Here is a 12911-nt window from a genome sequence, read left to right on the forward strand (position 1 = left end):
AGACCTTGCCCACAGCTCTTCTCACCTCTGGCTGGGGCAGTCCATATCCACAGATCCTCTCACCTCTGACTAAGGCAGACTGTATCAACAGTTTCACCTCTATCTGGGGCAGACCGTGTCCACAGCCCCTCTATCTGGGGCAGACCATATCCACAGCTCCTCTCATCTCTGGTTAGAGAAGACCATATCCACAGCCCCTCTCACCTCTGGACAGGGCAGATAGTGCAAGGACAGAATCCTGATGGGTCTGGAGATATTTCACATGCTTGTTACCATCATTATGTTTGTTCCAGGAACTGCTCTGAATTCCTTCATTGTCTCCATCTACATCACCCACTCAAAAAAGAAACAACGCCTGACTACCTGGGAGCAGATCGTCCTGTCTACAGCTGTCACTGACCTGCTTCTCCAGTGGTTCTCTGCTTTCATTGATCTAACGTACTATGTTTTTTCTAGACTTTCTCACATCGGGATGATCTACTTGTACTTATCTGTCTTCTACTTCTGTACCAGCTACTTCTTCTTCTGGAACACAGCTTGGCTCTCCATCCAATACTGCCTGAAACTCTTCAACTTCTCCAATCATTGGTTGACTTGGGTGAAGGTCCAGCTTGACACTTCCTTGAAGGTAATCCTCACCGGCTCATTAATTTGGGTATTTATTGTCAGTATTCCAGTTTATGGTACGGTCACCTTGGTTATTGACAGCGCGACTAATTACTCAATTCCAGTGGTAAACTACCATTGTCTGATAGTGAACATCCTTCTCGGTTGTGTTCTCCCCTTCATTAGTACCCTTGTCTGTATCAGCCTCAGTGTGATGTATCTCATAAGACACATGTGGAGGATCAAAGAGTCCAACTTTAGTTCTTCTCCACGCGTCAGTGGCCATGTCCGAGCGATCAGGTCCATGGTCCTACAAGTCGTCCTGAACACAATTCTGCAGATGGCCATTACTGGTAACATTGCATCCGCCTTCAACCTGACCTCATTCAGTCATAAGGAAGCGTTTGTAGTGTTCTACACACTGACCATTGGAACATATCCGTCTGTGGAAGCGCTAACCTTAATCATAGGGAATCCCACATTAAAGAAGAGGTTACTGAGAAAGCTACAGGTCCTCTGCTAACAGAAGAACAATGTACAGCAATTCTAGATGTGAGTGAGGCCAGAATTCCCTCTCGTGTCGCTCAGTAGTGTTATGCTTTACAGCTTAGATTGTCTTGTGCTCAGGAGCTTAGACTCAGAGTCTGGTGTGAAGCCGCTGAGACCAGGAGCAGCATACTGGTATGTGCACACGTTGAGGATTCTGCTGCGGATCCACTGCAGATGCTCCTGCGTTGTACAGTGCCATTATATTCAATGTAAAATGAAAAATCCGCAGCATAAACGCATCAAAAACGCACCTGCGTTTTCTGCAAAGAGCTGCGGATTTTGTGCGGAAAAATCCACGGCAGAATCCGCAACGTGCGCACATACCCTACTCTGCACTCTGGCTGGATTCGGAGGATTCCTTTATACAGTAATTCTGTGCTTCCCCTGCTTTATCTTCAGACAACATTTCATGGTATGAGCCATCTCACCTCTATACTGTCACTAAGAGATGTCCTCACTCTATGGTAATGAAAAATCACCTGGCGAATACTGTACCGAGCAGGCGGAAGCTGCAGGTTGTGAGGCACGAGGTCTGCAGGAGCACGAGGTCTGCAGGAGCCTCCTTTCGTATGTGCAGCTGCTCCACACTGCCATCCAGCAGGTCATTACTGAGGACACACCAGGAACATGGTGCGCAAGTTAACAAAGACTTGGCTGTAGTGGACAAACACTCAGCGTCTATGTGAGGGGAGGAAGCGACAAAAGCGAAAACAAAATCAACATTTTCACAACGTATCTGAAAAGCAGAAGAAAGAAAATGTGAAATATCCTGACCGATCTTAGTGTGGAAAGTGTCGTCACTGAGCGAACCCTGGGCCACTAAAACGGAGAAAGCCCACGTAGTATTTAACCATATTCTCTAATGTCCAATATGGGCCTCTCCGTCGGTAATCTTGTAGCTCTCCTGTATTCCATGACAAGATCATAAATGTAGGCAGATCTTTTGCATGAAGATCTAAAAAAAAACCTGAAATATTTGCATGAGAAGAAGGGCAATTAATCTTCGACAATGAGAACGCCCCAGCTTGACTCCTCTCAATGTCAATTCCATCAGGAGCTTGAGGAGAGCAGAGAAAAGTTCAGCGACAAGATGATGACCTTCTCTTGGAAATTCGGATTCATCTTTGCGGTGATTGAATGCATCATTGGAGTTCTCTTCAGCATCTTCATCATCATACAGAACATCCTGGACTGGAAACGAGGAAGGGGACTGAGTCTGTGTGATAAGATCCTGGTCCTCATGGCGGTGAACAATATCTGCCTCCAGTGTGATATGAATGTGGCAACCTTCCTCTACATCGTCTTCCCTTCAATGGTTCAGTATAAGAATGCCTATTCCACCTTGTCGGTTTTCCAGATATTTCAGTTTTACTTCAGTTTCTGGATCACCGCCGGACTCTGCATCTTCTATTGCCTGAGGATTGCCAGCTTCAAACATCGCCTCTTCATCCAGTTGAAGTTGAACATCTCGGATGTGGTTTCCAGGTTTCTTATGTTGGCAGCTGTGGGATCATTTGGCATTAGTGTTCTCTCCATTTGGCACATAGAAGTGGCCCCTTCCAATGAGGTTATGAATGTCTCAGGTGTCATCTCCCTGAACGATGTCTCCATCCTCCTAAGTCCATCCTATAAAGTTCTGACCATTGTGGTGGGCTGCTGCGTGCCCTTTCTACTCACCATCCTGTCCATTATTCTCACATTATTCTCCCTGTTGAGACACATTCGGACTATGAAGTACAGCCAGGCTGGATTCAGTATTCCCGGAATGGCTGCTCACATCCAAGCTGCTCGGATTATGGTTCACCCCACTGTCCTATATGCAGCATTTTACATCTCAGAGGTTTGCCTTCTGGTATCTTCACTCAATATTGACAACTTTGGGGAATTGTTGTCTTTGATTTTTGTGTTAATCTATCCTACAGCCCAATCATTAATCATCATCTTAGGGAACTCTAAGCTTCGATCTTCATGTCTACGGATGAGCCAATGTAGAAGGCATCTATAAATGCCGGCCCATTAGCCGAGGAGCCCAGATTGTTAGTTATTGTGCTCATCAGTAATGGCTGATAAACTAAGTAGAGCACAGACACACACCAAAGACGCGCAGAACGGGAGGTGGATGTGTGGACAGTACTCCAAGAGACCGTGACTTCATGACCTTCTCCGAAATATAGATTCTGTCTTATTGACTGGAATTTACTATTGTAAGTCTATCACTTTGTGAACATCCTCAGGGACTGAACCGTTTGAGCTGCTTGTTATGAATAAAGCCGACTCTGGGGTGTCCCTCAGAACCATATTGGCCATCGGCTTAAGAGTGTTGTCTGTGTGCTCTTCGGCCGAAACGAATGAACACTATCTAAAAAGGAGATCCTTTGTGGAGTAGATCGGGGTACCCTAAAGTTCAGAAGTGGATCTGCCACTAATACAGTCTTCTTGAATCTCTTTTCCAGTAAAAATGCAAAATCCATGACCATTAGGGCAGAGAGGCTTATACGGGAACCCTCCTTACATCCCACGTGACACTTCTCCATGTGTCTGACATGACAAGTCCCATCATGTAGTTATAACCAGTGTTGATCAAGCACTGAAATACTCAAGTGCTCGGTGCTCGAATGGAGCACGTTGGATTAAGCCCTCTTAGGGTGAAACGCGTAGGAAATTGCTCCCCTCCATACGCCTCTTTATGTCGTTTTTACCTGATGGTAAGAAGATTTTATATTCTCAATAAAGCAATTATTATTTTATCTCCTGGAGACGCCGGAAAAATCCTTCTTTATGTTGTACATGCACGTTGGACACTCGGCCTCCTTTCGACTTGAGCTGGGAGCCTATTGGAAGTGAATGGCAAACTCGGAACATTTTGGGAAAACTCTCTCTCTGTCGGTCTCTTGTCCCTTCAGTGCAGCGCCGGCTCAGATGACTCAAATGAGCTTGTCATAAAGAAAAACAGTCGCACTCAAAAAATCACATCTTAGTAAAGAAAAAGATTGATTTCAATCACAAGAAAGTGCAATAAACTGAAGAAGACAAAGGTAACGTTTCGACCCTATCTTGGGTCTTTTTCAAACCTTGCTCATATGGAAGGTCATGAAGAGAAATTGTGCACAAATGATACAAGAATCCCGTTAAGGGCTTGCGATACACGTTGGGGTAGACAGCTGCATATCGCAAGCCCTAACGGGATTCTTGTATCATTTGTGCACAATTTCTCTTCATGACCTTCCATATGAATCCACGGTCTGTATGCAACAAGCTTCCTTTCCTACACAATTACTTTCTGAAAAACTCTCTGAATTTGTTGGCCCTCACGGAAACCTGGATTCAGGATTCTGACACTGTCTCTCCTGCTGCCATTTCCCATGGTGGCTTACAATTCTCCCATTCCCCGAGACCGACAAATAGACCTGGTGGTGGAGTCGGCATACTCCTGTCCCCACAATGCACTTTCCAGGTCATCCCCTCAGTTCCATCACTCTCATTCCCTTCTTTTGAAGTCCACACCATCAGGCTCTTTCGTCCCCTCTCCCTCAGAGTAGCGGTCATATACCGGCCCCCAGGCTCACCCACCCACTTCCTGGACCATTTCTCTGCCTGGCTGCCGCACTTCATGTCCTCAGAACTACCAACCCTTATCCTGGGAGACTTCAACATCCCCATTAACAGCCCCACTTCCACATCTGCATCCCAGCTTCTATCACTAACCACTTCTCTAGGCTTCTCTCAGCTCTCAACCTCTGAAACACACAAAGACGGTAACACCCTGGACCTGGTTTTCGCCCGGCTCTGCTCAATCTCCTACCTAGATAACTCACCGCTTCCCCTCTCTGACCACAACATTCTCTCCTTTACACTCACAAATCCTCGCTCACCCCAGCACCCTCCTACCTACCATTCAGTCAGAAATCTACAAGCCATTAACCCTCATACACTTTCAGACTCCCTACACTCATCATTGTCCCCAATCTCTTCTTTGTCCTGTCCTGATCTGGCTGTACATCACTTCAATGACACTCTTAGAAGCACCCTTGACCAAGTAGCTCCCCTCACCCTCAGAACCTCCAAACACAGAGTGAAACAGCCCTGGCTCACATCGCAAACCCGATTTCTCCAGCGATGCTCTAGGTGTGCTGAACGCTTATGGAGGAAAACACGCACACCAGAAGACTTCATCCACTTCAAATTTATGTTAAGGACATATAACTCTGCCCTTCACCTCGCCAAACAGACCTACTTCACCACCCTGATCTCCTCACTAGCCAACAACCCCAAGAAACTTTTTGACACCTTTCACTCCCTCCTCAGGCCAAAAGCACAAGCCCCTATCACAGACATTTGCGCTGATGACCTGGCCTCCCACTTTATAGAGAAAATAGACAATATCCGTCAGGAAATCCGCTCCCAATCACCAAGTTCAGTGACTCCCATCCCTCCCTGCATTTCCCCTGGCTCACTCTCCACATTTGCTCCCATCACAGAAGAAGAAGTCTCCAGGCTCCTCTCCTCTTCTCGTCCAACTACATGCACAACCGACCCCATTCCCTCACATCTCCTCCAGTCTCTCTCCCCAGTCGTCACAACTCACCTAACTACAATCTTTAATCTCTCCCTCTCCTCTGGCATTTTCCCCTCCTCCTTCAAACACTCTATCATTACTCCATTACTAAAGAAACCCACCCTTGACCCATCCTGCACAAACAACTACAGACCAGTCTCCAATCTCCCCTTCATCTCTAAACTCTTGGAGCGCCTGATATACTCCCGCCTTACCCGTTACCTCTCCACTCACTCCCTCCTAGACCCTTCACAGTCCGGTTTCCGCCCCCTACATTCGACAGAAACTGCACTCATCAAAGTGACCAATGACCTTCTGACAGCAAAACGTAATGGTGACCATTCTCTGCTCATTCTTCTCGACCTTTCTGCAGCTTTCGACACTGTTGACCATCCTCTCCTACTCTCTAGGCTCCAGTCACTAGGCATTAAGGACACTGCTCTTTCCTGGTTCTCCTCCTATCTTTCCGACCGCTCCTTCAGTGTTCTGTTTTCTGGCTCCACTTCATCTCCTCTTCCTCTCACTGTTGGGGTACCTCAGGGCTCAGTCCTTGGCCCCCTTCTCTTCTCTCTCTATACAGCCCCAATTGGACAGACCATCAGCAGATTTGGCTTTCAGTACCATCTTTATGCTGATGACACACAACTGTACACATCATCCCCTGACCTTACCTCCGCTGTACTACAGAACGCCACTGACTGTCTGTCTGCAGTCTCCAACATCATGTCTGCTCTCTATCTGAAACTCAACCTCTCCAAAACTGAACTTCTTCTGCTCCCACCATCTACTAACCTCCCTAAATCTGACATTTCCCTCTCTGTGGGTGGCACCATAATAACACCCCGACAGCAGGTGCGCTGTCTGGGTGTTATGTTCGACTCCGATCTCTCCTTCACCTCCCATATACAATCTCTTGCCCGCTCATGCCGCTTACACCTAAAGAACATCTCTAGAATCCGCCCTTTTCTCACCATGGAAACAACAAAAACTCTCACTGTCGCCCTGATCCACTCCCGCCTAGACTACTGTAATGCTCTATTAATTGGCCTCCCTCTCACTCGACTCTCCCCTCTCCAGTCTATCCTTAATGCAGCAGCCAGGGTTGTCCATCTGGCTAATCGTTTCTCAGACGCGTCCGCTCTTCGCCAGTCGTTACACTGGCTGCCAATTCATTACAGGGTACAATTCAAAGTACTTGTTCTCACCCACAAAGCTCTCCACAGTGCGGCACCCCCTTACATCTCCTCCCTCATTTCTGTCTATCGGCCTAACCGACCGCTGCGCTCTGCAAATGACTTTCGACTAACCTCTGCCCTAATCCGTACCTCCCACTCCCGACTCCAAGACTTCTCCCGTGCTGCGCCAATCCTCTGGAATGCTCTACCCCAAAATATTAGGACCATCCACAATTTGCATAGTTTTAGGCGCTCGCTCAAAACACATTTGTTCAGAGCGGCCTATCACATTCAGTAATCAAAGTCATGTTTGTATGTGTGTAGCCCATTCACTATCTCCATCTAACCCCCACCCCCTGAAGATGGCTGGACCGTCATTGTAAATACATCATTGTAAATACAAACCTGTGCTTTGTATCCCCCCCACCTCACTGTAGATTGTAAGCTCCACGAGCAGGGTCGTCTTATTTCGCTTTAATTATTGTATTGTTAACGTTGTTACTTATGACTGTTGTGTTTGAAACTGTTCAACTGTAAAGCGCTGCGGAATATGTTGGCGCTATATAAATAAAGATTATTATTATTTATTATTATATGAGCAAGGTTTGAAAAAGACCCAAGATAGGGTCGAAACGTTACCTTTGTCTTCTTCAGTTTATTGCACTTTTTTGTGATTCAAATAAATCTTTTTCTTTACTAAGATGTGATTTTTTGAGTGCGACTGTTTTTCTTTATGATGTCGTTTGTGGATTACATTCACGTCCAGTCTGCACCTCCATTATAGCAAGAGTGCGCGTCTTTCTCTCCCTATCAAATGAGCCTGTTTCGCGGACCGGAGCACTTGAGCACCACGCGATACTTTGCACTGCTCGATACTAGAGCAAGCACCCCGACGCTCGGTCGCCGTCCATCACTAGTTGTAACGTACAAAGTTAATTCCGTTATCCAGTAGTTACAGGGATCCTGTCGTGTCTCCAAGCGCTAATAACCTGCAGATATAGGGTTCATCTACTGGTAAATGGCTGAAAGTGCAGCTAATGGGTTAATGGAGAAGTTCGGAATGAACCTCCTGTAGTATCCCACGATCCCCAGGGAGGCTCTAACTTGCCTCTTGGATAGTGGTGTCGGCCATGATTGAATTGCCTCCACTTTACGGATTTGGGGTTTTCTCTCGCCTCGACCCACTACATACCCCAGGTACTTGGCTTCTTCTTTCCCCAGGGCACACTTCTTCGGGTTTATTGAAAACTCTGCCTTACTTAGAACATCAAATAGCGCTTGAACCTTTTCCAGATGACTCTCCCAGTCTCCCAGGCTGAAGATAACAGTATCGTCCAGGTATGCGGCGGCGTATTGCTTATTCTATCCATAGCTCTCAGGAAGGGTGCCGAAGCCGCCTGCAGTCCAAACGGCATCCGGACATACTGGAAGCATCCGCCCGGCAAAGAAAACACAGTTTCCTCCTTGGCTTTCCGTGCCATGGGAATGTGTATGGAGTGGCTGCACGTGCCTCCAGTTAGCTGGCTGAGGCTGGTCTCACACGTGCAATGAGGAGGACTGCGGATGGCGGCCTACTTCCTACTTTCTTCCTCCCTGAAGCTCCACCCACGCTCCGCAAAATTTTGCGTTTCCGTGCGGTCACCGCACACATCAAATCGTTGCATGCGGACACATCCGCATACAACGCATGCCCCTGCATACCCAATGTTAAAGATAGGTACGCAGGGAAACGCAGGATGCTGGGAGGAAGAAAGGAGGAAGTGGCCACAGAGGTACTGCACCTCCTCCTGAGATGTGGTGCCCCATCATCCAGGTAAGGTGGAGACACCTGACCACACTACAACACCTGCATCCCACACAACATAGTAGTGTAGCAAAGCACCTTTGGTGGCTCCCTGCTTGGAACACGAAGAGTGCTGGGAGGTGGGTGGAGTTTAGTCTGCACCAAAAAAGAGTGGGAAGATATTAGGACTAGGTCAGTCGGTGAGAGAAGCTCCCCGGAGTGGGATGGATGAAGGAAGTGCTGCAGCAGACCTCAGTGACCAGGGTCTGCTGGCACAGGAAAGAGAGATTCAGAAAGCCTAATTCTCCATAAGAAAGATAGTTTTGTACGGAACGTAAGGAGAAGAAGAGAACTAAGGACTAGGGTTAGAGCAGATCCCTTCCTCAAGTTCACAGCGCATGGCCGGGGTTCGGTCCCCGAGGTTGTATGAATACTAATGGTCCTGCAGCAGACACCGGAGGAATAGAAGTTGTCACCACTTTATTCCCACACCAGACTTGGGGGCACAACAGCAACGATAGTGAGCCGGGACTAGGTAGTAAGGAGTCCCCGAAGCAGGCTACAGCTGTCTGCCATACAAGTAGAGTTCTAAGAACATCGGACATGAGGAACACACAACCACAAGTACTTAATTACAAGCGCTAGAAAGGAGACGTTCAGAAAAAGCACATTTGTTGGCGGAGTGTTGGAACGGAGTACTTCATCTTGCCTGGAGGTTGGCTGAGCCCCTGACCTGGAGGACACGGCACCGAGGCGGGCACCTGTACCACAACAGACTGTGAGTAAAGCTTTGGAACTACATGCCCTGGTGTCCTCCACTTATTCCTGCGCCAACCCACTCAGCACTGCTACATCTCTGTGCCTGACACTACACCATTACGCTCTCCTCACTAGCTCTTCATCTACACTGCCCTGGGACTACGGCCCTACCTGTGGAGGGCCACACCATCATTGCTGCATCACACCACCCGTCCCAGAGAAGCAACCATGCAGCGCTGGTCAAATTGACCAGAAACCACAGGTGGCGTCACGAATCATCCACTTATAAACTTTAATCAGCCACGATTAACAGCATCCCCTTTCACATGGATGCCCAGGGCCACGGACCGGGTCACCGCCACTGTGACATCTCCCATTGAAATCAACAGGCCCGGCTCCGAGTACCCCATGGCCCTGACGGGCGACCCAGCTGTTATCTGCAGCCCTCCTCAACACAAGTGTGAAACTATCCTGAGTCCTTAGTTTCTCCACTAGTCTGGGGCCGGTCCCCTAACTGCGACCTGGTCCCTCCACCTGACTGCGGTCGGCATGGATATGGGCCCCACGGGTGGATTCCTCACTACCCATGCCCCTAGGAACCCTTCTTTTTATCTTCCATTGAAGCTTATCTTTCTGATGTTTTGTCTCTTTCCTTTCCCTCTTTCCACTGGCTGCTGGTCCAGGAATGAGCTCCTCACTGCTCGAGTCACCAGCACCAACTGACTCACTCTCTCACTGTCACTCCCTTCAGCTCTCCCCCTGCTGCTTTCTCCACCCACACCCTCTACCTAGCTTCTCCCTGCGCCGGAGAGGTCTGGTGCTGGAGGCAAGTGTCTGGGTTCTGCCCCCTCATTACCTGAGAGTGGAGTACCACACTTCTGGATGAGGCGCAGTACCTCTGTGGTGACTGGACCCTCAAGGGCGACTCACATTCACCAGACATCAACAAATTTCTATCCGCTCCTCACGTGTTCAGCTCTGTGACATGTCAATGGCTGTAACAAAGAGAAACTTGTAAATAACTCATGAAAGAATAAAGTTGGGTTAAAACCAAGCACACCATTGTTTTTCTTGTGAAATTCTCAATAAGTTTGATGTGTCACATGACCCTCTTCCCATTGGAAAAAATAAAGTGGGATCCAAAATGGCCGACTTCAAAATGGCCGCCATGGTCACCACCCATCTTGGAAAGTTTCCCCCTCCCATAAACTAATGTGCCACAAACAGGAAGGAATCACCGACCATTCCCATTTCATTTAGGTGGATCCATATAACTGACCCACCCTGTGTATATACAGTCATATGTTAAAGTTTGGGCACCCCTATTAATGTTAACCTTTTTTCTTTATAACAATTTTGGTTTTTGCAACAGCTATTTCAGTTTCATATATCTAATAACTGATGGACTCAGTTATATTTCTGGATTCAAATGAGGTTTATTGTACTAACAGAAAATGTGCAATCTGCATTTAAACAAAATTTGACCGGTGCAAAAGTATGGGCATCTCAACATAAAAGTGACATTAATATTTCGTAGATCCTCCTTTTGCAAAAATAACAGCCTCTAGTCGCTTCCTGTAGCTATTAATGAGTTCCTGGATCCTGGATGAAGGTATTTGTGACCATTCCTGTTTCCAAAACAATTCCAGTTCAGTTAAGTTTGATGGTCGCCGAGCATGGACAGCCCGCTTCAAATCATCCCACAGATGTTCAATGATATTCAGGTCTGGGGACTGGGATGGCCATTCCAGAACATTGTAATTGTTCCTCTGCATGAATGCCTGAGTAGATTTGGAGCGGTGTTTTGGATCATTGCCTTGCTGAAATATCCATCCCCTGCGTAACTTCAACTTCGTCACTGATTCTTGCACATTATTGTCAAGAATCTGCTGATACTGAGTTGAATCCATGCGACCCTCAACTTTAACAAGATTCCCGGTGCCGGCATTGGCCACACAGCCCCAAAGCATGATGGAACCTCCACCAAATTTTACTGTGGGTAGCAAGTGTTTTTCTTGGAATGCTGTGTTTTTTAGCCTCCATGCATAACGCCTTTTTGTATGACCAAACAACTCAATCTTTGTTTCATCAGTCCACAGGACCTTCTTCCACAATGTAACTGGCTTGTCCCAATGTGCTTTTGCAGACCTCAGGCGACTCTGTTTGTGGCGTGCTTGCAGAAACGGCTTCTGTCGCATCACTCTCCCATACAGCTTCTCCTTGTGCAAAGTGCGCTGTATTGTTGACCGATGCACAGTGACACCATCTGCAGCAAGATGATGCTGCCGGTCTTTGGAGGTGGTCTGTGGATTGTCCTTGACTGTTCTCACCATTCTTCTTCTCTGTCTTTCTGATATTTTTCTTGGCCTGCCACTTCTGGGCTTAACAAGAACTGTACCTGTGTTCTTCCATTTCCTTACTATGCTCCTCACAGTGGAAACTGACAGGTTAAATCTCTGAGACAACTTTTTGTATCCTTCCCCTGAAAAGCTATGTTGAATAATCTTTGTTTTCAGATCATTTGAGAGTTGTTTTGAGGAGCCCATGATGCCACTCTTCATAGGAGAATCAAAGAGGAGAACTACTTGCAAGTGGCCACCTTAAATACCTTTCCTCATGATTTGATACACCTGGCTATGAAGTTCAAAGCTCAATGAGGTTACAAAACCAATTTAGTGCTTCAGGAAGTCAGTAAAAAGTAGTTAGGAGTGGTCAAATCAAGAAAATGATAAGGGTGCCCATACTTTTGCACCGGTCAAATTTTGTTTAAATGCAGATTGCACATTTTCTGTTAGTACAATAAACCTCATTTGAATCCAGAAATATAACTGAGTCCATCAGTTATTAGATATATGAAACTGAAAAAGCTGCTGCAAAAACCAAAATTGTTATAAAGAAAAAAGGTTAACAGTAATAGGGGTGCCCAAACTTTTACATATGACTGTATATATATGTATATATATATTGTGGTGTAGTGACCACTGTGTCCACTAGGGGGCGCTGTATGGATGTCCCAGGAGAGTGTATGAATGGCAAGACACTGAAGGACCATTATGTATCTCAAGGTGGGTGGCCTTGACATGGAGGGTTATGTGTGTGTTAGGCTGGTTTCACACTTGCGGTTTTTTTTGCGGGATTTTAGCGCTAAAAATCGCATGCGATTTTTTTTCCTATACTTTGCATGGGACGCTCTTATGTGCGCATACACATGCGTTTGTATGCGTTTTTCCGCGCATGCGTTTTTTTGCGGTATGCGCTCGGGCGCACAAAATGCATCCTGTTGCATTTTTTGAGCGTCCGACTTGCCTCAAAAAAACGCATGCGCACGCAATGCTTTTTTTTACAGCAAGACACCCATTATAAGTCTATGGGTGCGCATATGTGCGCATTGGCATGCTTATGTATGCGTTTTTTTGCGCATGCGTTTTTTTTTTACCATTAGTTGGACAATGGAATTTAGGGGTTTGGGTTAGAGTTAGGGTTA

At 46.9% G+C, this 12911-nt stretch overlaps 2 protein-coding genes across 2 annotated transcripts; both read left to right on the plus strand.

Annotated features, from left to right (window-relative positions):
- The first annotated feature begins 241 nt into the window (after window positions 1-241).
- LOC141073181 (taste receptor type 2 member 31-like) lies at window positions 242-1129 on the plus strand. Its single transcript, XM_073560566.1, has one exon. It carries the CDS (start codon window positions 242-244, stop codon window positions 1127-1129), a length of 888 nt encoding a protein of 295 aa, XP_073416667.1.
- A 1051-nt stretch (window positions 1130-2180) lies between these two features.
- LOC141073169 (taste receptor type 2 member 9-like) lies at window positions 2181-3237 on the plus strand. Its single transcript, XM_073560556.1, has one exon. It carries the CDS (start codon window positions 2246-2248, stop codon window positions 3158-3160), a length of 915 nt encoding a protein of 304 aa, XP_073416657.1. The 5' UTR covers window positions 2181-2245; the 3' UTR covers window positions 3161-3237.
- Window positions 3238-12911: the final 9674 nt, after the last annotated feature.

The sequence above is a fragment of the Dendrobates tinctorius genome, unplaced genomic scaffold, assembly GCF_039654945.1.
Source record: "Dendrobates tinctorius isolate UK_male_01 unplaced genomic scaffold, ASM3965494v1 ptg000297l, whole genome shotgun sequence".
NCBI lineage: Eukaryota > Metazoa > Chordata > Amphibia > Anura > Dendrobatidae > Dendrobates > Dendrobates tinctorius.

Coding starts and splice junctions, on each gene's coding strand:
- LOC141073169 (XM_073560556.1), top strand. CDS start 2,246: ATGATGACCTTCTCTTGGAAATTCGGATTCATCTTTGCGGTGATTGAA.
- LOC141073181 (XM_073560566.1), top strand. CDS start 242: ATGGGTCTGGAGATATTTCACATGCTTGTTACCATCATTATGTTTGTT.